Genomic DNA, 20,041 nt, shown 5'->3' on the forward strand with positions numbered 1-20,041 from the left:
CATGTTGAGTAATGTGCAGGTTAGTCCAACTACGGAACATGTCCGCACAGGCAAACCAACCTACAAAAGTCCCAATATGTGTAAAGCAACATACCTCCAATATCCTGTTGATGAATTGTTTTGGAATTAACTGTAAAAATATATATTTCAAACCGAATCCGTCTTATATTAGGTGCACACGACAAGCCATTAGCTTCCTTAAGGCAAGTTCCAGGGATTAGGGACCCTTCACTGCACCCAGAATCACGAGTGTCAACAGCTCGATCACTGAATTGCTGTTCTCGCTTCTGGCAAAGCCTCTGTGGTTTGTGGCGAAAAGAGAAAAGACACAACTTGATAGGAACCCTTTGACCCCTCTTTGAAACCATTTTTCATCCATGAACAGGTGATAAGGCCCGCAAACTCCTGCCCATCTCTTCTGGACACACGTATAAAACTTAAGGCTACCTGAAATTCCACTTCTAAAAAGGGGGATTTCTTAAATCCCCCTCTCTATTCTCATTTCTTTTGTTTTAACATCCTTAAGCTTCTTTTCACCTCATGATCCCATCCCATCATTTTCTGTCCATCCAAACGTCTCTTCTTCTTCTTCTTCTGTCTCTGTAGTGGGATATTAACACCTGAGCACAAAGGTGGCAGGTAGCTTTAAATAAGGTTTGTTACACAGCACTCTTTTGATCCCCCAGAAACATATTCTTCTTTTGATTTGTCTGAAGGGGGATAGTCATCAATTTCAGCTCCTGCATTTCGCTTTTCCTCAAAACTCTTTGAGCGGCGGGCCACCCAGTCACCAGAAGGTCACAGGTTAAATCTACACAACACGTCCACATCTCCACAGCAGCCATGTGTCTGCTCCCTCTCTCTAATATCAAGGGGCCTTCTTTCCATCATCTGTCACAGATTGAAGGATGCAGTCGGGTTTTTCCTCCTCTCTCGATCCCATTATTGAAAAAAGTTCCAGGTATGATCTCAGCTCTTGCATCGGACACCTGGCTTCATCCAATGCGACTCGGCGTGTTGTAATCCTCCCGGCCTTTGACCTTTTTCCATGCTGGTCTCTTCCTCTTTTCCTTCCTTCTGTTGACTCAATTTGCGTTTCTTTAAGTCTGTGAAGGATTATAGCTTGGACCTCGGGCAACAAAATTCACGTCAGCTTAGGTCATTATTTTTTTTTACAAAAAAACGTTTAAGAAAAGCACTCATGAGACCACGATGGACCATTTCAACAAATCTGGGGCTTCCTAAACGACAGTCAAGTTGAGAAAGGCAAAAAAAAAACCCAGACAGGATGGAACTTGCTCTTCTGATATCTGATCCTTTTTAGCCTTGAAGATAAAGAGGTAAAGACTAAGAAGAAGGAGAGGGGCTGTCTTTTTCCATCTGGTTCACCTTGGGGTTCAAAAACACATCTCCACACCCCGTCCCCCACTGTTGACCTGATTAGATCCAGCTTTGGCAGGTCCAGTTCAACCAGCACATGGTCCAGACGATGTCAGAAATATTGTTAGTCTGGGTGAAACAGGTTTTCAAATTCTTAATTCCAACATCATTGAAATGCAATTTCAATTTCAAAAATCATTTATTGATATCTGAACGGGGCCCAAACAGGGAAGTCAGACGCCTGCACAATACGTTGTGTCTGGCCACAGGACCAGTGATAGGGTTTAAAACAGAAAAGACCATGAGGACGAAGAAAGGGAAGGAAGTGAGTGGGGACCTACATCTGTTTACACAGCCACACTGTGGGGACTTCCTAAAGGGGACAAAATGTGCCTTATGAGGACGTTTTGTCCCCATAAGGCAAATCCTATTATTTTAAGACAAAGACATGTTCAGGGTAAGGATAGGTTTAGTCAGGGGCTACAGAAAGTGTATGGGTTAAGGCATTTATATTTGATGGTTGAGTTTAGGGTGAGGGGATGTGGGGAACGCATTATGTCACTGCGTGTCCCCACGTGGATAGTAGAGCAAATGTGTGTGTTAGTGTGTGTGCGCGCGTCTCTGGTGTTTTTGTGTAGCGTCTGAAAGAGGATGAGTGACACCGAGAGTGTGAAAGAAGGAGAAAGGGTTTGTGTGCAGAGTTCTCAGCTAAGCTCCACAGAGGACCTATCATTACCAGATGTCACAGCGAGGGCGGCCGCCAGCCGAATCACTGCTTTCTGCTTAAAACTCCAGCTCTCTGCCTCCTTTCTTCTCTCCCCTTGTTTCTTGTCTCTCTTTTTTATTCCCTCCCTCTGTCTCCCTTTTCCTGCACTCTCTCTCTCTCCGTCTCCCCACTCATTTTTTTTTTCTTCTTCCTCCCTTCTCCATTTCCAGCTGTTTTTGGAGCGCGCATGCGAGCACGGGAGAAGTCCTCCACCAATTGTTTTCGGCCCTGAGAGGAGCTCGACGGCCGGACCCCTCCCTCCTTCTGTCTCTCTCCTCTCTCTCCACGCTGTCTCTCTTCCTCTCTCGCCCTCTCTCTCTCCTCCCCTTGTTGTGACAGAGCACACCTGCTTGATCTTGGCTGCACGCGCTCCGAGTCCAATTACCCCATAGGCCCTCGCAGCCACTCCACAGTCTCATCCCCCCACTCGGCTGGATTTTGGGAGTCAAGCTCATCTCGTCCCACTTCTGCTCTCTTTGCCTAACTTCTACTGAGAACAGGTAGGTTAATCCTTTAACTCTGGGAGAGGGGAAAAGTAAGGGGTACCAACGACGTGTGGAATGAGGAGTTAGGTTTCACTTTGGGATCACTTTTTAAAGAAAACTTGAGAGATGGTGGCTCAATTTTTTCTGGATTGTCAATTTCTGCATAAATGCAAAGCATGACAAAATGTATCCTATCATTGTTTTTTTTTTAAGTCACGTTAGTTGCTGATGATGTTGTTCTTTTTTTATGAAATGACTTTTGTGTCTTTTAAGTAAAATCCATTTGAAGATGTTTGATTCACTTACTCATACATCATGTTCTTTTGTTACTTTTATCTCTCTGTTCAGCTTCCCTGTGTGTGTGTGTGTGTGTGTGTGTGTGTGTGTGTGTGTGTGTGTGTGTGTGTGTGTGTGTGTGTGTGTGTGTGTGTGTGTGTGTGTGTGTGTGTGTGTGTGTGTGTGTGTGTGTGTGTGTGTGTGTGTGTGTGTGTGTGTGTGTTGCCAGGTCTTGTTCCCACAACACTCTTGGCTTTGTGATGAGAGACCTTAATCATTTCCAGTCCAATCTGCATACAGCTCAGTGAAAAGAGCAGCGGCTAGAGAAGGGGGTGTGGTGGTGCTGTTGATGCTGGTACCTCACTCCTCTGCCAAAAAAAACCTCATTCTTCTGGCCCAATGTCCAAGTGTCTCCAAAGTATCCACCACTGAGTGCCATGTGATATCTCCTGCACTTCTTTCACAGTTTGCAGCTTTCTAACTTGTTGCTCCTTCGTGGTAATCGACCAAATGAAGTGTTTGGACACTTGTTTGTTGTGTGTTTGGACGTGGCCCATATGGAGCTGCTTTCCTCAAGTGTGTTAGTTCTGTTTGCGGTAACTTTGTGTCTTCAATTCTTTAAAAAAAAAAAACATGGGGAAAGGGAATTTATTCAATGTCTTTGTTCCTTCTCTCACGACACGAAAATGAAAGAGAGGGAAAAAAAAGCTGAAACAACAATGAGGATTTCTTCGTGTTAATTCAACCCGTTAGCGCTTGTCAAGACATTTATTGGAAAGGTTGTTATTTCTAGTGATGCTGACACTTTCCATTCCAGTAGTTCATCTGAGATTGCAACCAGACCGTTTCAACCCCAGTCTCTTATCTGTCTGCTCTGCAGCTCTGTTTCCTCTCAGTATGAACCGCCTCTGCCCACAGTGGCGTTGGCTGCTGTGTTTTCACAGGAGCAGAACAGGACCCAAATTGCTAGGGGCAACTTAAAGTGAGCGACTTTGAAGAGGAGATGAAAAAAAAGCAGTACCTGGCAACGCACAGTGCCATTAATCCCGTAATGGTACAGCTTCTTCTATCAAAGAGAGGTCTGAAGGCTTCCCGGCAAGCCACCACACAACTCTTAGCTAACTCATTACATCCTTTTTTGCCAGCAGGGGAAAAAGAACAACCTAATAAGGTTCAGCTGCACTGAATTGCATCGAGTGAAACTGAACAAGGGAAACACTGAGACGAACAAAATGGAATGAAAAGTGGAACTCAGAATAGAATATACACTGTACAAACATATACTAAAATGTTTGCAATAAAAGTACCAGTTCATATTTCTGACCTGAGCTGAGCAGATGTTTAGCATTTGAACTAGGACTGAGTGATCGGAAGCTTAGGGGGCGAAAAGGCCCAGATTTGCACTCAGGGGCTGCGTTTTTGTTTTTTTTCCATCTGGACTTCGACTCTCTCGGTCAAACAGAGCAATAGAACAATGGAATCGAATGGATGTCAGCCATGAAGGGCTGTTCCCCCTCCCTTCTGCTCGCTGGAATACCAGAAAGTTCCACATGTCAGTCTTTCTGGCCAAAGTTTTCGGGGTCAGTCAGAGAAAGAGAAATACCATAAGCTATGGGAGGGAAAGGAGCGAGCTTTAATTGGGAGGAGGAGATGGAAAGAGAAGAAAGGGAGAGAAGGTTGGGCAGTTTGTCCACGTCTGTGCAGCGCAGACAGTTGATAATGGGACTGAGGTCGATGGCAGGCCGACAGCTCTTCGCATGGAACAGCTCAAATGTGGCTTAACCACTTGCTTGCTTTATTCTGTGGCCCTGAAATGATTTCTTTCAATAATACATGTGGATCTGACACATTTTTAGATTTTTGCTTCATATAGAAATGACCAAATGGTCAAGGGGAGTGTATTAGGCATTCTTGAAATCAAAAACCTCCCAGACAAGACTGTTTTGGCCTAACCCTTATTACAAGAATGTTTTGGCTCTGTAATTGTTTGTTGGCCGTGTCTTTGAATATTTTCGGATGCACTGTCTCACTCACAAAATCCCCTCAATGTATGGGCTGATTTCCTGAAAGTAACGACCGCTGACTCCTCAGACCGCGGCCAAACGGAGAACTCGTAAAAAAACACATTTAAAAAAGAAAAAGAGAAAAACTCTAACTTTGTTATCAGTCAGGCGAATGTGTCTGAGCATGAGTTTATGCAACCATGTGGGAGGGGAGTTCACATTCATTTGCTGATGGGTTAAAAGGGCCACACGTGTTTTAAATGTCCTGTGGCCTTGTAAATACCTTCCAGTGATTCATTGCTGACAGACGCGCTGCAGAGGTAGATGGAGGCTTGTGGGGAGTTAGTTGGGAGGAGGGAGGGGGGCTAGTGGATGGATGGTGGTTGGGATGGTAGTTGTCGCCTGCTTTATATTGCTTAATGAGCAAATGGGTTTCTGCAGACATTTGAATGAAAGATTTGTGAAGTTATGTTAATTTGGTGGTCGTTCGACGGGCGTCTCGTTGATTTTCTGAGCCCGATGGTTCCAGTGAAAGGCTTGTGACAAAGAGGAGAAAGTGACAAAGCAAAGGAGGGAAAATTACTTTACTCCCTCATGCGAGCTCTGCTTCCTGTCTGGGAATCATTAGTAATGCTGGGGCCAGACTCGGGGGGGAAACAGTGGAGGGAGGGAAGGGAGAGAGAGATGAGACAAAAAAGCGGGAGACAGGAGAATTGACAAGGATGCCCCTGTCGCCGCAGGAAATGTCAACCCCGCCCCCTTTTTTCTTGGTCGGACACGGGATGATGAATCGCAGGTTTTCGGAGACACGACAGATGAAGATTGAAACGGATAGCGTACCATTTACCACTTCTCTTTTTCTGGGATGTGATCGACTGTAAATCTTTAGAAAATACAGACCAAACTATATCACATCTGTCTGCACTGATTCCTTTTTGAAACCTTTTTTTCTATACCATATTTCTTTGTGCAGCACTTTCAATCGGCATCTGCGAACAATTCTAGGTCCTTTCAGTTTCTTTAGATTGTGTCAAATCAGCCTTCGCCTCTAGTGCAGAGTTAAAGTTTTTCTCTGATTCACCAATGACTGAAGTTCAGAGGAACTTGGCTTACAGACTAACTTTCCAAATGCACGAACATCCCCATGCAATTCATGTTTCCCCAAACATTACTTTTTTCACAATTAGGTCTAAAGTAAAACAGCCAAACTCATTGGAGGCACCCACCCACCCCTAGTGTTAACAGGTGCTCAAGCACGTGCCTCACATTTTGCATTTTTTTCAATGTTTTTATGGTGACATTTGAAAAGTCCATTAGCAGGGAACTTGATTGGGTAACAATTGTTGCCACATTTGCACTGATTAGTGTCAGTCTACTTCTTTTGAATAGAGCCTGTCCCATTTTCCTCTTGTAAACTGGCTCAGAGTCGCGCTAATAACGCGGTTCTCCGAACGAAGCAACACTGAAGTGAAACATCATGAAATATTGGAACAGTTTCATGCAAAACGATCAGTTCACTGAAATTACTCTTCACAAATATACGTGTCCTTTGCATGTGCAAATAGGACGGCTGTTAGATCATTGGACAATTTGTACATTGACAATGAAGTATACCTAATAGACAAATATGGCTACAAAAAAGTTTCATCTCAACAGTGGATCAGTTTGAAGGGGAAGAAAAGCTACAGGGCACAAAACTGAGAGCTTTCGTAACATCAATTTTCCCTTTCCAATTTGGTTTGATGACTAGGAGACTTTGTAAAAGTGAAAATGATGAACAGTTTTCATCTCAGAACAGAGTTGAATCGTCTTTGAAAGGTTCTGAACTGCTGACACTGGCAAGACGTGGAGTGAACATGGTGAAGTCGTGTCCCGGCATGTTGTGTTGACAGCTCTCTGCGTTTAGCATGTACACACGCATAGTTTGTTGTTTGAGGAGCCTATGTTGTGTGTGGGTAGGAGATTCTTCAGGTTTGCGCGCGTGTGGTGTGTGTGCAGCCATCCTTCAGGGCCCGTGGACACACTAGAGCAGACTGGTAATGAAAGAAGCGCAATGCCTCGGGCGCAGCAGGTTGTCTCATGCATCGTCCTCACAGGTTCATCCCTGCTGCAAAAGCTGTGGAAATTTTTGAATTTATAGTTGTTTTTTTGTTTTTAAAGAGTGACCATCTTGTTTGCAGACAGACCTTGGGTTCCCAATCATTTCTCCACCTAAATGATAATATAAAGATAATACATTTCCACAATGTGCATCCCTCCTGTTCCAATTATCCCCAGACTCAATCATATTTATACCACTTATAGTTTATCCTGCAGCAGCGGTTACACTAGTTAATGTGCCGCATAATAATCCCTGAAAATCTCTTGTATTCCTTTTTCCTGGGCTCATTTCAAGATATTGTTCCATTCCCATCATCAACAACTCCTGCATCTAATATGAATCACAAAGTAGCAGTAATTCTTGTGTTTGCAGTAATAATGCCGCCAGTAAATGTTCCCACAGAGTAGTCTGTGACTTCTTCTTCTTCTTCTTCTTCTCCTCGCCTGCCTGGCTCACATTAAAAGCTGCTGAAACATTTATGGACAGAGATGGATGGAATGATGGTAGGAGACACGGAGAGCCGTCTGAGATCCCGCGCCATGTGCACATGTGCATGTGTGTCTGTTCATGTGCGAGTGGTCGCGGGTCAAAGCAGGGAGATGAGGTTCAGCAATCACCATTGCTGTTCCTTCAAGCAGAGCTGGTAAACTGGCTTTGTAGATAATTCCGAATGTTTTCTGCCTGCAAAAAGACGTGCCAGATGTGAGGGGTTCGCGACATCAGCACCACGATGAAAAGCTTGATAATCTGACTTTCAAAACTACTTTCCAACACTGGCACGTAGATACTACAAGACGAGCCCAGCCCATCTGGAATCTAAACAGGATGAAATAAACCATCAACAAGCGCCGTTTGACCCAGGAGTGCTTCACATGGTTTAATCCCAGAGGACGGCAGAACATTCCTGCCAAGTCTGCAGACGAGGTTTTCGTTGGAAGGCTCTTTCAGCTTCTCTGAGATAAGAGAGTCAGACACGGCCAAGATTACTCAGTGCGTTGAAGACTAGAACAACGTGTCCTCTGGATCTATTGTACTGCATGTTATGTACCCCGTGTTTCCAAATGGAAAAAAACTGCTTCTTGACATTAAACATCCATGTGACACAATTACAGCCTCTAAGTGCCGAAACATGAAATCACCCTATTTTTTTTTTCTTAGGTTTTTCCACTTCAGAGCTAGAGCAGAAAAAGAAATATTAATAGGCAGAGATTTCCCATCCAGCACAAGTCCCTTCAGAGTGGAAGTGCTTTCAAGCCTGTATGCGAGCACTGTAACCACTGGACTGAAGCTGTACAGTGTGTTGAAGCGGTGGCTGTTTTGTGCGCGAGGACTATAATTACAGTTTGTGTTGAGAGTCACTCGCAGCCGTGATCCCCATGACCCGATGTAACCCTAACCTGGATGACACCACATCTACACAACTCTTTCTCCCGCTTTCGCTCCCATTCTCAGAGACACGGACTGGGAAAAACTCGGGAGGATTTGATCTCTTTTCCCACAAATACTATGTTACACATATAAAGGTACATGTACAACATGTGAAGCTGCTTTAATACACTTGAACACATTGACTTAATTCTTCCTTGACTCCTCCAAACACGCAAATACTCACAAAGAACCCAAAGATACAGCACATGAGCATCACACATAAGCGCCACAGTACAGAGTCATTTTTTCATCATCCTGGTCATAATGTTCGGGTCAAGGTCCGCTTCAGACCAAATGCTCCCAAATCATTTGTTAGCAGCCGCGGCTAAAATCCGCCCTTCAATTATTGTGGCACCAAGAGGGAAGCAGCAGCTTTTGGCTTTATGCTTGACAAGCAGATTGCTGGGTCTCTGAGACTTGTGTGTACTGTGTGTGTGTGTGTGTGTGCGTGTGCGTGTGTGTGCGTGTGCGTGTGTGTGTGTTAGTCAGATGGGTTGTGGTTTTCTTTAGAAATAGACGTCTGCATAAAGAAGCAGGATTCTCCCAGTGACTCTGGGTGCTTGCTTCTTTATTGTATTTTCTGACACACACACACACACAATGACACCACGGAATCCTTGGCAAACAAACGAATCACTGTGATTCATTTACTTTACAGTAAAAAAAAAAAAATATCTCATGATGTATCCCCTGTGTTTCACATTGCTGTAAAAGCTAATGCAGATGTAACTTGTTCAGCAGCCAGTGTTACTCTCTCTGTGGTCAAAGTGAATTACAAAACTCATCATTTGGAGCATTACAACTGGTGAATCTTATAGTATTGTGATCCTCAACCTGATAGATAAATTTGATAAATGTTTACATCTGATTTTTGTTTTTAAGTTTGTGAACCACTGTCCTAGTAGATAGAACAGCAGTACATTTCCAGTTGTAGTGTGTTTCTGTTTTCCTCGAGGCTTGTCCCTTCCCTCCGCTGTCGCCTTTCACCTTCTGCTGAACAACTGAACAGTTAAATAGCTTATTAGACCAACCTCACTAAATTGTGACACCCAAGTGTTTAGCTCTCTGGCCCCTGACCCTCCACCTCTCACCTTTGCCCTGTGCCTCTCCCGACGCCAGTCAGTGTCTCTTGTTCTGCCTCTCTCACACAGCGTCCCTCTGTCTGCCTTTGGATTCCATTTCGATTATAACATTAAATCAGAAACAGATAGTTACACATGGCAGTTTGAAAACTAATCATAGGCAGACTATTTTCAAAGTGAATCCACCCAAAACCTTTGATCTGTGTCCTCTTGTCCTCAGGCTCCCTGCTAGCAGCACCATGAGGTCGGCCTGTCTCTCTCTGCTCCTGGTCACCGCCTGCTGCGCTCTGCCCTTCCGCCAGTCGGGCTTTCTAGACTTCATGATGGAGGATGAGGCGGGATCGGGTCTGACTGATGTGATTACAGATTTTTCCGTCCGCACCATGCCTGAGGGACCCAAGTGCCCCTTCAGATGCCAGTGCCACCTCCGTGTGATCCAGTGCTCTGACCTCGGTGAGAAAAGACGCCTCTCAATGATGGTTCATGTGGTTTGCTTATGATCCATTTCATTTTCTTTATCGCTGCATCCTCTGTCGGGTTACAGGCGAGCCTACCCACCATGCCTGCAAAGATAAAAATGCAAATTCCATGTTCCATGCCTATTAGTTCCCAATGAAGATCGCTCATTCAAAACATCTTGAATAAAAGACGTCGGAGTTCTAATCTGTGCTGGAGAAATCGCCCGAGTGACAGAAAGACAAAACAGATCCCACGCACCATGTCAACGTGTGAGGGATTTGACTTTGTACACGATTAAAACCAATAATTAAAGTTTAATTCAATAACCACACTGATTCTGGGGCAAAGGTGTAATTATAGGAAACTAAGTTCCACACAACTGTCAGATGCTGAGGTCAGACGAGTGTCTGCAATAGTCTAACTGTACTTTTATGGTGCTATGAGTGGCATTACTGGTTTTTAAGAGCAGAAAAAGTCACTGACTTTACAAGCCTGCCTGTCTCCACCATCCACCCAAACCCACGGGGTCATTCCAGGGGTGTATTGTTTCAGCATTAGTGTGACGTCCCCCAGAGAACATGACACCGATGGTGATAAGTTAAATGCTCACAGATGTGAGTCTTAGTCCACTTCCTGTAACAATTACAGGTTTTTCCTCTTTCTTGGCAACATGTTTTCTCAAACAACAACGAAAGGATAGCCTGGAGAGTCCTGGACAAATCCTCAAATGTTCCCAAACCTGTTCCTCACTGTAATGCCCATTCACCCAGACTGCAGTCACTTAGTCAGCTGCTTGCTCCAGCACAGCCACAACAATTTACTCCGTTGTCATCGTCGGTGTCTGGCGTTGATCAATTCTGTTTGTTTAACCTGACGTATGGCGAATACAAGAGCTTGATTCATCTCGCAAACTTTGTCCCAGAAAAGTCCCTGACCTCATTTATTCTTGTATATTACATAAAACCGCTTGGCTGCGCAGTGGGCTTTGATTGTTTTTTGGCTCAGCTTTTGTTTGCAAAGGGAGGGGCACAGGCTTCAAGGAGACAGAGGACAGAGAGGGGGACTGACACAGATGGCCAAACGGGGAGGATAAGATGAAAAGAGAAGAAAGACATAACCAGCTCATAACCACTTTCATTTAGTAAGATCAAGAGGGCTTGGGACCGTAAAATGAGAGATGCAACAGTCTCAAGACAATCAACACAGACGGTTAGACAGACAGATGGACAGGTGACTGAAGAGTCAGAGCGACTGACAGACAGGCGGTCAAAGGCACCGACAGTTGGAGAAAGTGAGGAGAGAGCAGGAAAAGACTGGTTCCATGACATCAGTGCTGCAGCCGGGGCCCCAGGCATCAGCAGCAGCAGCAGCCCTTTCCCCCCGAGATGCAGCTCATTGGCTGGATTCTCAACTTCAGAATCAGAGGTGTTGGCCCCGCGCCTCCATCTGTTCCCCAGTCCTGCTGGCGAACACACACCCAAGACACACACAGGAATAAACATGTGAATATATTTGGACACACACACACGCACACACACACACGCACACACACACACACACACACACACACACACACACACAGACCTGGGCAAGGCAGAAAGAGTCTGCTCACCATCACAAAAGCACTTTTGTAGTAGTGGTTTTTTCCCAGTAAGTTTGCTGCTGGCAGGACGACAGCAAAAAAGTTTCTGGGCCCAGAAAATTTTAGCCCAAGGTTCAAATGAGTTGTGATTCCATTTCCAGTTGTTTTAGACGGAGGTTTGGCCGATCGATAGACTACAACAACAGCTTTTTGTTCTTGGTTAGGAGTATAAAGTTTTAACCCTAACCATCTGATGGCACAATCACCAAACTGTCTCGTTAAAAAAACATTTTATGTGCAAGTGATTTGCACATAAAGAGTGCAAAGAGTGTGGGTGGATGTAGTCACATCCACCCACACTTCCAAATGACTCACCAGAAAACTCCAAACTCACTCTAACCCATGAGGTAATCCGGCCTTTGACCGTCCCACTCATTTTGTGTCATATCTGTAGTCGCAGATTTTTCATAACTGACTCTCAGAGAGGGAATTTTCAACTTTTTTACCACATATTTTTGTGACATGAGCCTTCTGGCATCAGGAACTGATACATAAAGGGACATGATCTGAGTCAAACATTCGTGTTATACAGCAGCATAGGCTGTGTAAGTCTGACAAGTGAACAATGAAAAATAATGTGTGTATGTGTGTGCAAGTATAGAGGTACGTGGTGTTGTGCTGTAATGACGGTGGCGACCACAAACAGCTCTGATGGTTTGTGGGTCATCCGCTGCCGAGTTGGACAAGCTGAAAGGAAAACAAACCTCGCTGGAAGTAATGCTTCGGCGAGTTGAACAGAAGTCGTCCTGAGATTTTAGGACAAAATATGCATGTGGACTCGATTTGCGTAGCGTAAGCTTCTCTGTTCAACAGTTTATCCTACGCCTCTTCCTCTGAAACGTAAACTGCACATGATGAATCTCAGTGTATCTTTTTGTGTTACCTAAGAGCATACAAAATAATTCCCAGCTGCCCTTCGCTCCGTTTTTTTTTTGTTTTTTTTAAACAGTTCAATCAGCCAAACATTTTCTATGTCATATCAACCATGACGTGATCTACTTAAAGTCCAAGCAAAACAGTTTAGTGTTCGCTCAGTGTCCAGGTATGCAGTCGCTTACTTATTCCAAAGGAAATATGCTTTAAGGTCCATTTTACCATTTGCGCCTCAGAGAGCATCAAATAGTTATTTGGTCCACTTACAATGTCACCATAAAACCCACGCTGCATAATTCCATGTCATTGAAACTTTATGTTGCATGCTACCTTGACCAGGAACACCTTGTTATTTCAGCGTGTCGCTACTGTAAACGCCATTTGCTGCTCCTCCAGAATTGATTCAGTCTCTTTGAGTAGCAGTTCATCAAGTTTGCAAGAGATAGAGCCAGAAAATGTTATGTATATATTTAAAGTAATCGTAAAAGTGCACAGAAATATGTGACATCTCCCTTTAAAGAAGGAAAACACAAAATAGAGAAATCTCAAATTTAATTATTTTAATAAGGAGAAGAGGGGCTAAACATTATGTATCCTTTTCCTGTTGAGGTCCGAGTCTGGTTCACCAGTCGTCACCTGAACCAGGGCTGTCACCACCCTAACTTCAAACTCGGTTTTCCATCACTCTAATGGATTCATTGCTTTTGCATGCAGCATCCCCACACACAGTAGCCTACGTCGAATTAAACAATGTCTCATTGAAATTCTCCATCAGGTCTGAAGGCGGTTCCTGAGGACATACCCGACGACACCAGCCTGCTCGACCTGCAGAACAACAAGATCACTGAGATCAAGGAGAACGACTTCAAGAACCTCAAAGGACTGCACGTAAGAGACGCTTCAGTTCCGTCTGTAGAGCTGAATGTTCACTGTGTGCTATTCCCTAATGTTATGTAATGGGGTCTTATGTAACCGTTACACTCACGGCAACCAATATGAAAAACTTGACGATCTCCATTGGGAAGCATCTTGTATTGTAGAGGCAACAAGAGAAACTTTATTTTTTATATATATATATAAAATATATATGGAGCCCACATCACCCTCCACCCTCCGTCTCGCTGCTCATTACACTCCTGTCCTCCCTCCCTTACCGTCCAGACACAGTGAATCCCAACACCACCACTTCCCCCACTCACCAGGTGCATGGAAACTATTCACCAGAAAGCCTTTACAGTCTCACAGCCACGCACACACACACACACACACCTCCCAAACTCCTGTAGCTTTCTTGCTTGCAATAAATACCTCTGTCTGACAGCCATAGCGGTTTCCACTGTAATGCAACTGGCCTCTCGAGGGGAATGGACCACATACCTAACGCTGGCTTGCTTACACAAGAGTGGAACGGCAGGAGTGAGATTCCGCTGAAAAATGCATTAGGGATGGCCCCTAGCTTATGGCGGACTCCAACTTGGCCCTCCATCTTGACAAAGCAGAAACCATATAGGTTGGAGTATCTCAAAATGTCTTGTTTTTGTTTAACCCAATTTTTTTTTTCGGCCCCATGGTACATTTGCAGCAATGATTGTTTCAAGGTGGAACAACAGTGAAATCAATTGTTAGGTTTCAAATAAAGTTCAAATTCCATAATATTTTAACTTCAAACGGTGATGTGAATATGATCTGAAGTACAGATGGAAAAAAAAACTTGTAAACTAATAACAGTAGTTTTGACTCCACTTCATTAATTCATTCAATGTTTCACACTGCCGGTGTGGGTGAGTTTGTCAGCGTCTCATCTCCCTGGTCTTCCTCTATTATAGGCTCTGATCCTGGTGAACAACAAAATCACAGTCATCCATGCCAAGGCCTTCAGCCCCCTGGCCAAGCTGCAACGCCTCTACCTGTCCAAGAACATGCTGAAGGACATGCCGGCCAACATGCCCAAGAGCCTGCAGGAGCTGCGCATCCACGAGAACGCCATCGCCAAGATCAAGAAGTCCACCTTTCAGGGCATGTCCCACGTCATCGTCATGGGTATGAAATAGAAACAAATAAAAAAGCACTCCCTTATTTGTTTTAGAGTTTAAATATTTGTTTGGATATTTGCAAACAGTTTGAAGAGGAGCGACAAGAGGATGGCACATATTTTCCAGCAGTAGGTCACATCTTCCGAGGTATGTCCATGGTCGTGTGGATGTCAACAGCTCAGCAGGAATGATAAAATAAATATTTACTCAGGGTGAAACCAGTGATGAAATGTTATATTCCACTGACTGGTGAGTTGTCACAACAAGAGGGGTTCTGTTTGATGGGTACGGTCTGAATTTCAAAATTGTTCTTGATGCCTCTGAAGATGCAATCTGCTGCTGTATGAAACATATCCCTTTCTTCCTCTAAGGTTGTGTTTAGGTGCAGTGCCTCTTTCCTCCACAATAATTTTACCGGGAAAGGCTGGAATCTTTTTAGGAACTCTACCTGTGTTTCGACCAAAGGAACCCGGTTCTAAATTTAGTTTTGGGGCCAGTAGTTCCTCAGGACAGACATGTCTGAGGACATTCTCAGTCGCTCTCCACTTCTGTGTGCTTCCTTTTGCAACACGATGACTTGTTGTGATTCATCTTCAAGATTTTGTTTTTTCGTCTTTAATTTTGACCATCTCAGTTCTTCGATGTGGTGGAAGCACAAATGGTACTGTACAAACTGGACTTTGTGGTCGGTTCCTTAGTTTCGTTCTTGGGGCAAAAATACTTTCTATAGTTTTGACAAGTGCAACGATCCCCTTTCAGCCTTTGTTCAGTGTTGATAAGAGTTCTCTTCAAAGCAGTTGAAGGAGAAGAAAAGTCTGATTCCCTGGCATTTCCCTGTTGAGACCCGATCGCTTATATCCGACTTGTAAGACTTCCTGTTCCACAAATTAAATATCCACCGTGATGAATCTGGGAATCTGTGTTGCAATCGCAAGCTTTTCTCTCGCTCAAGACTTGTTTGCTCGTGACTCAGCTCCGTGTTCCCGTAACACACCAGGAAGGGAATTAAGTTCCTAGATGTGATCCATTACTGCTGTTTTTTTCTCTTCTCTTCTTCCTTTTTCTCTGTGGTCCTCTATTCATTCTTTTCTCTCTTTTTCTTCAGAGCTCGGCTCCAACCCTCTGAAGAGCGCTGGAATTGAAGCCGGTGCCTTCAGTGATCTGAAAAGAGTCTCTTACATTCGCATCGCAGACACTAACATCACAGAGATCCCCAAAGGTACGCCGCTGATTCCAGACAGGCTCAGCCATAACAACCATCTCCTATCAAAAGATTGCATGCTTGGATTTAAGTCTACGGAGAAAATATGCTGCAAAGTATTTCATAACTTTCTAATCTCATGTTAGTTTGAAATTATAACTCGTCTGGGAAACTCCTTAATATTAGGGCAGATATTTAAGGTTTCAAATTGCTACGATTGTCCTTTTCTATGAAATAAAATTGTTCAATAGTGTGAAATAAGCCTTCGAGAGCCAAAAAAATATATTTCTATATTGATGGTAATCCTTGTCTTGTGGGTTGCCAGGTCTGCCCACCTCTCTCTCTGAGCTCCATCTGGATGGAAACAAGATCACCAAGGTGACAGCTGACAGCCTCAAAGGCCTGAAGAACCTGGCTAAGTACTGAAAATCATATTTCTCTTCATCATGCCATATTTAGCTCACAGTTTTTTGTTTGTTTTTTTACTTTTAAAGCTAGAAAATGTCTAAGTGTTGTTTAACAGCGGTTACTGTAGCAATTACAAGATAAGGGAACAATACATTTCCCTTAAATTCTGCCGAAGAGAAAAAACTACGTGATTTAATCTGACAAAAGTTGCATTGTTTAACTTGAAAACTCCTCTTTGGAAAAATTATAAAATGTATGTAGACGTCTATCTCATAATGTTTGTTGCTGTGTCATGTTTTAATTCTCTGCTTCGTTACGGACGCTAGCTCTGAAATTACCATTCATCTGACTTACTATACAAGAAAAACCAAAACAGTAGTTTTGGGATAATCAAAATAACTGGTTTGCCCATAAAATTGGTAACACAGTGTTTATTAGATCACTGTGTAGACGTACCAAGTTAGAACACTGATGGCTTTGTGCTGCTTGAGTAGAGTATGTTGATTTGTTTTAGCAGGAGTCAAACCTTAATGTCTCTGTCTCGGTTTCTCCACACGTGCACTTTGTGCTCTCGTGTTCCTCCACATTTCCACGTCTCATCCTCTCGCCGACTGTGTGTTCCTGCAGACTGGGCCTGAGCTACAACGAGATCAGCTCCGTGGAGAATGGAACACTGGCTAACGTGCCCCACCTGCGCGAGCTGCACCTCGACAACAACGCTCTGACCAGCGTTCCCGCCGGCCTGCCCGACCACAAGTACATCCAGGTGCGGCGCTCTCGTGCATCTCGTGGAACGCGATCGCAGCAATGATTTGTTGCTGCCACCGGTTAGTTCCGGCAAATGAACTGCTGCTCGAGCATCGCGGACGTGTTGCTCACTTTTCTTTATGGCGTGATCACACGCGGCTCTGATCGAAACCATACTGGACACGTTTACTTTGCTGCATTTTTGCATTTGGTTTGTTTGGGGTTCACGCTGCCCGATCACAAGTCAACCAAGGCTTCCATAACAAAAGTTGCCGGGATTAGTTTAGTTTGTTTATGGCGTAGCGCGTGTTGGTAGCCATACTATACGATCACAGATCACAGGCCAAAGTACAAACAGACCTGATCCCAGGCCTTTTGGCTTCTGGTATACCTTTAACAACTGGTGCACTAGAACGAGCTACAACAAACTGTCGAGCACAGTTTGTGCTAAACTGACGTTTCTCCTAGTACAGATATTCAGATGGAAACTCTTATGAGAACAGAACAATTCCAAATTAAAGATGAATTTGAAAAAAGTACAGACGAAGGTCAAACCACAAACTGGTTGGAGTGAAAGCAGGTGCTCGGGAGGGCTTTTATTTTAGGAACTAAACATCCAGAGCAACTTAATGAGGTGTTTCAGGGTTGGTTTTTTTCGCCATTTTCGAGATCTTGTCGTGCTCTCAGCTCTCTTTGTTCCCCTCCAGCTTTCTTCTGTATTGTTCCATTGTATATGATGTGAAACGTAATTCATTATGACCTCTCTGCAAGTGTAATTTGGTGTTTTTTGGATCTGGTGGCTTTTTGCGATCTACTTATATCGTCCGTCTCATTGAGTTTGTGGCACTTGCCTCCTTTTGTTCTTTACTTCTAGGGGCTTTCTCATCCCCCAGTCAGTGCTTAATGACGAGGGCCACTCTTCTCCAAGCACTGCAGGATGTTTTCAGCCTCTCTTATGTTCATACTGTATATGCTTCTTATGTGCGCCTGTATTTTGATTCACTTTCTGACTTATTATTATCTTTTCCTGCTTTACTTTGGAGAAACTAAATGATTGCCATCCACTTCCTTGGCAGTAACCCAAGCTTGTCATTATTTAAATCCCTTTCTCCAGGTGGTCTACCTCCACGTCAACAAGATTGCTGCCGTGGGAACAGAGGACTTCTGTCCCCCCGGCTTCAACACCAAGAAGGCCATGTACTCTGGCATCAGCCTGTTCAGCAACCCCGTGCCTTACTGGGAAGTCCAGCCGATCACCTTCCGCTGCGTCTTCGACCGCTCCGCCATCCAGCTCGGCAACTACAGGAAGAAGTAGAGCGCTTCCCCGCGCGCCTCTGCAAGGGAAAAAGTGTGTGTTTGTAAATGAGTGCGTGAACGTTTTGTAAGTGTGCGTGTTTGACCGCAGCCCCCCACAACACTGACCCCCTTACCAACACTGCCTCCCTCACAAATGACGACGTCATTAACCCACACACTCGTCTCAAAACTTTAGTGGACATGGACCTCATACGCAACATATCATTTTCAGAATTTAGCTTGGGAGGCCGGTGCGACAGTAGTATGTACAAAGCTTGCAGCAAACACCAGCATACGACGGTGATGCTCTCACTCACAGCACATTGATAATAGGACCAGTTTAGTAGTGCATTAACATTTTTGCAAATATGCTCGCACACTCGTGCCGTAACATGTCGCTGTGTGCAATTCACGAATTATAATTCAGCGGGGAACCCCAACCAAAAAGATTTTGAAATCTCTCTCAGTGGAATAAGGCATTCTAATGTTACATGTCCCTGTTTTTGTAGGACTTTGAGGAGAGCTGGCCTGTAGAGCAGGCAGCCAGGGGTCAACCTGTGTTTTACAGGACCTTTAACAACCGGTATACTAGAATGTGCTCGATATTACCTGTGTACTAGAGTGTAACTTTACCACGCTGCACTCCATGGAGGAATTTCTATTTGTATTGTGCTCAGTTCAAGTAGAGATAAAAGCAACCGTGACTTCTATCGCATTGTGATTTCTTGTGTTTACTTCCGTGTTGATTTAGTTCTGGGTGATTTTACACATTTTTTTCCTTCGTCACATTCCATCCCCCGCGTTCCTCTTCCGGTGTATGTTGTTCCGTAGGAAAAAAGGTGAAAATAGCTTCTAAAAAATGTAGAATAAACCGTGTATGTTTTAAACAGAAGCCATTCCCAAAGATTTATATGCATGCTCTTATTTTTTTTTTCTTTTCAACTTGAACCTGGTGCTTTCAGGAATCTCTTGTTATTGCGTGTATGTATGTCCCTCATTGTTTCCCTGCCATTTATCTCTTTTTTTTATTTTTCTTTCAAGAGTGCAGAAGACTTGGCGGTTGTATGTGGACTGGCATGCCCATAGCACCCATGCTGGTATGAATGTTGTATGTATAGACGCTGTATATAAATGCTGTATAAAAAAAACTCTCATCACTTAAAGGCACAAGCACTTACCATAGCGCAGACTTAATATATCAGCAAAAAATAAAAAGGTGTTCCTCTTTTTTTTCCGGAGCAGGGGCTCCAGCTACGGTGTCCTGAACAAAATAAAAATACTAATGGAAAAAGTAGCAGTTTTTGATGGATGTAATGACCAGAACGTTGCATAATTATCTATGATGTGAGTGGATATTTGTGCCCCCCAGTCGCTGGTTGGTACCGCAGGAGCGACGGCGCAAATGCAATTAGCTCAGCGGCTTCCTGGCAAACAAGGTCAAGAGGAGGCACAGGTAAAAACGTCCTGAGAAACAGGTGAGAGGCCTTCACCCACGAGAAACACGTTATGTTAAAGAGCTTCGTCGAACAACGTACGTGTTAATGAATGTGCAATCAGGCTGCCTACATTGGCTGATTAGAAGATTTTGACATTTGCCTCTCAATTTGTAATGGATACTTGTGCATATTAATGCCATTTAATAAGGATTTGTAAAGTGCACCCAAACCAAAGATATTCCATAAGAGGTCTGTGCAGCTGCAGTTATGGACTGAAATAAAACACTTGAGAGAAGTGTGGCTTTAAACATATTTCAGCGTCATTGGAACTTTTCAAGGTCATGAATCATATCCACTTCTATCAGACACTTTGAACGGAGCGCTGCTTTCTTATCATCTGGTAACGATAGTTTCCCAGATGTTAC

General features: G+C 44.0%; 1 protein-coding gene across 2 annotated transcripts in view; it reads left to right on the forward strand.

Moving 5' to 3' along the window:
* Window positions 1–19,474, forward strand: part of dcn (decorin) — a 77,711-nt gene extending 58,237 nt beyond the window's left edge. Inside the window, exons 1-8 of one of the 2 annotated variants that reach the window (XM_035651543.2) lie at window positions 2,308–2,646; window positions 9,742–9,974; window positions 13,271–13,383; window positions 14,322–14,535; window positions 15,634–15,747; window positions 16,055–16,148; window positions 16,765–16,903; window positions 17,999–19,474. In XM_035651543.2, the coding sequence (XP_035507436.1) occupies window positions 9,761–9,974; window positions 13,271–13,383; window positions 14,322–14,535; window positions 15,634–15,747; window positions 16,055–16,148; window positions 16,765–16,903; window positions 17,999–18,199 (1,089 nt within the window). In that variant the 5' untranslated portion in view covers window positions 2,308–2,646; window positions 9,742–9,760 and the 3' untranslated portion in view covers window positions 18,200–19,474. Of the gene's footprint in view, window positions 1–2,307; window positions 2,647–9,741; window positions 9,975–13,270; window positions 13,384–14,321; window positions 14,536–15,633; window positions 15,748–16,054; window positions 16,149–16,764; window positions 16,904–17,998 lie in introns of those variants that run through there. The other variant, XM_035651534.1, reaches the window with a different exon arrangement.
* The last annotated feature ends 567 nt before the right edge of the window (window positions 19,475–20,041 follow it).

Source organism: Scophthalmus maximus, chromosome 12 (genome assembly GCF_022379125.1).
Source record: "Scophthalmus maximus strain ysfricsl-2021 chromosome 12, ASM2237912v1, whole genome shotgun sequence".
Classification (NCBI taxonomy): domain Eukaryota; kingdom Metazoa; phylum Chordata; class Actinopteri; order Pleuronectiformes; family Scophthalmidae; genus Scophthalmus; species Scophthalmus maximus.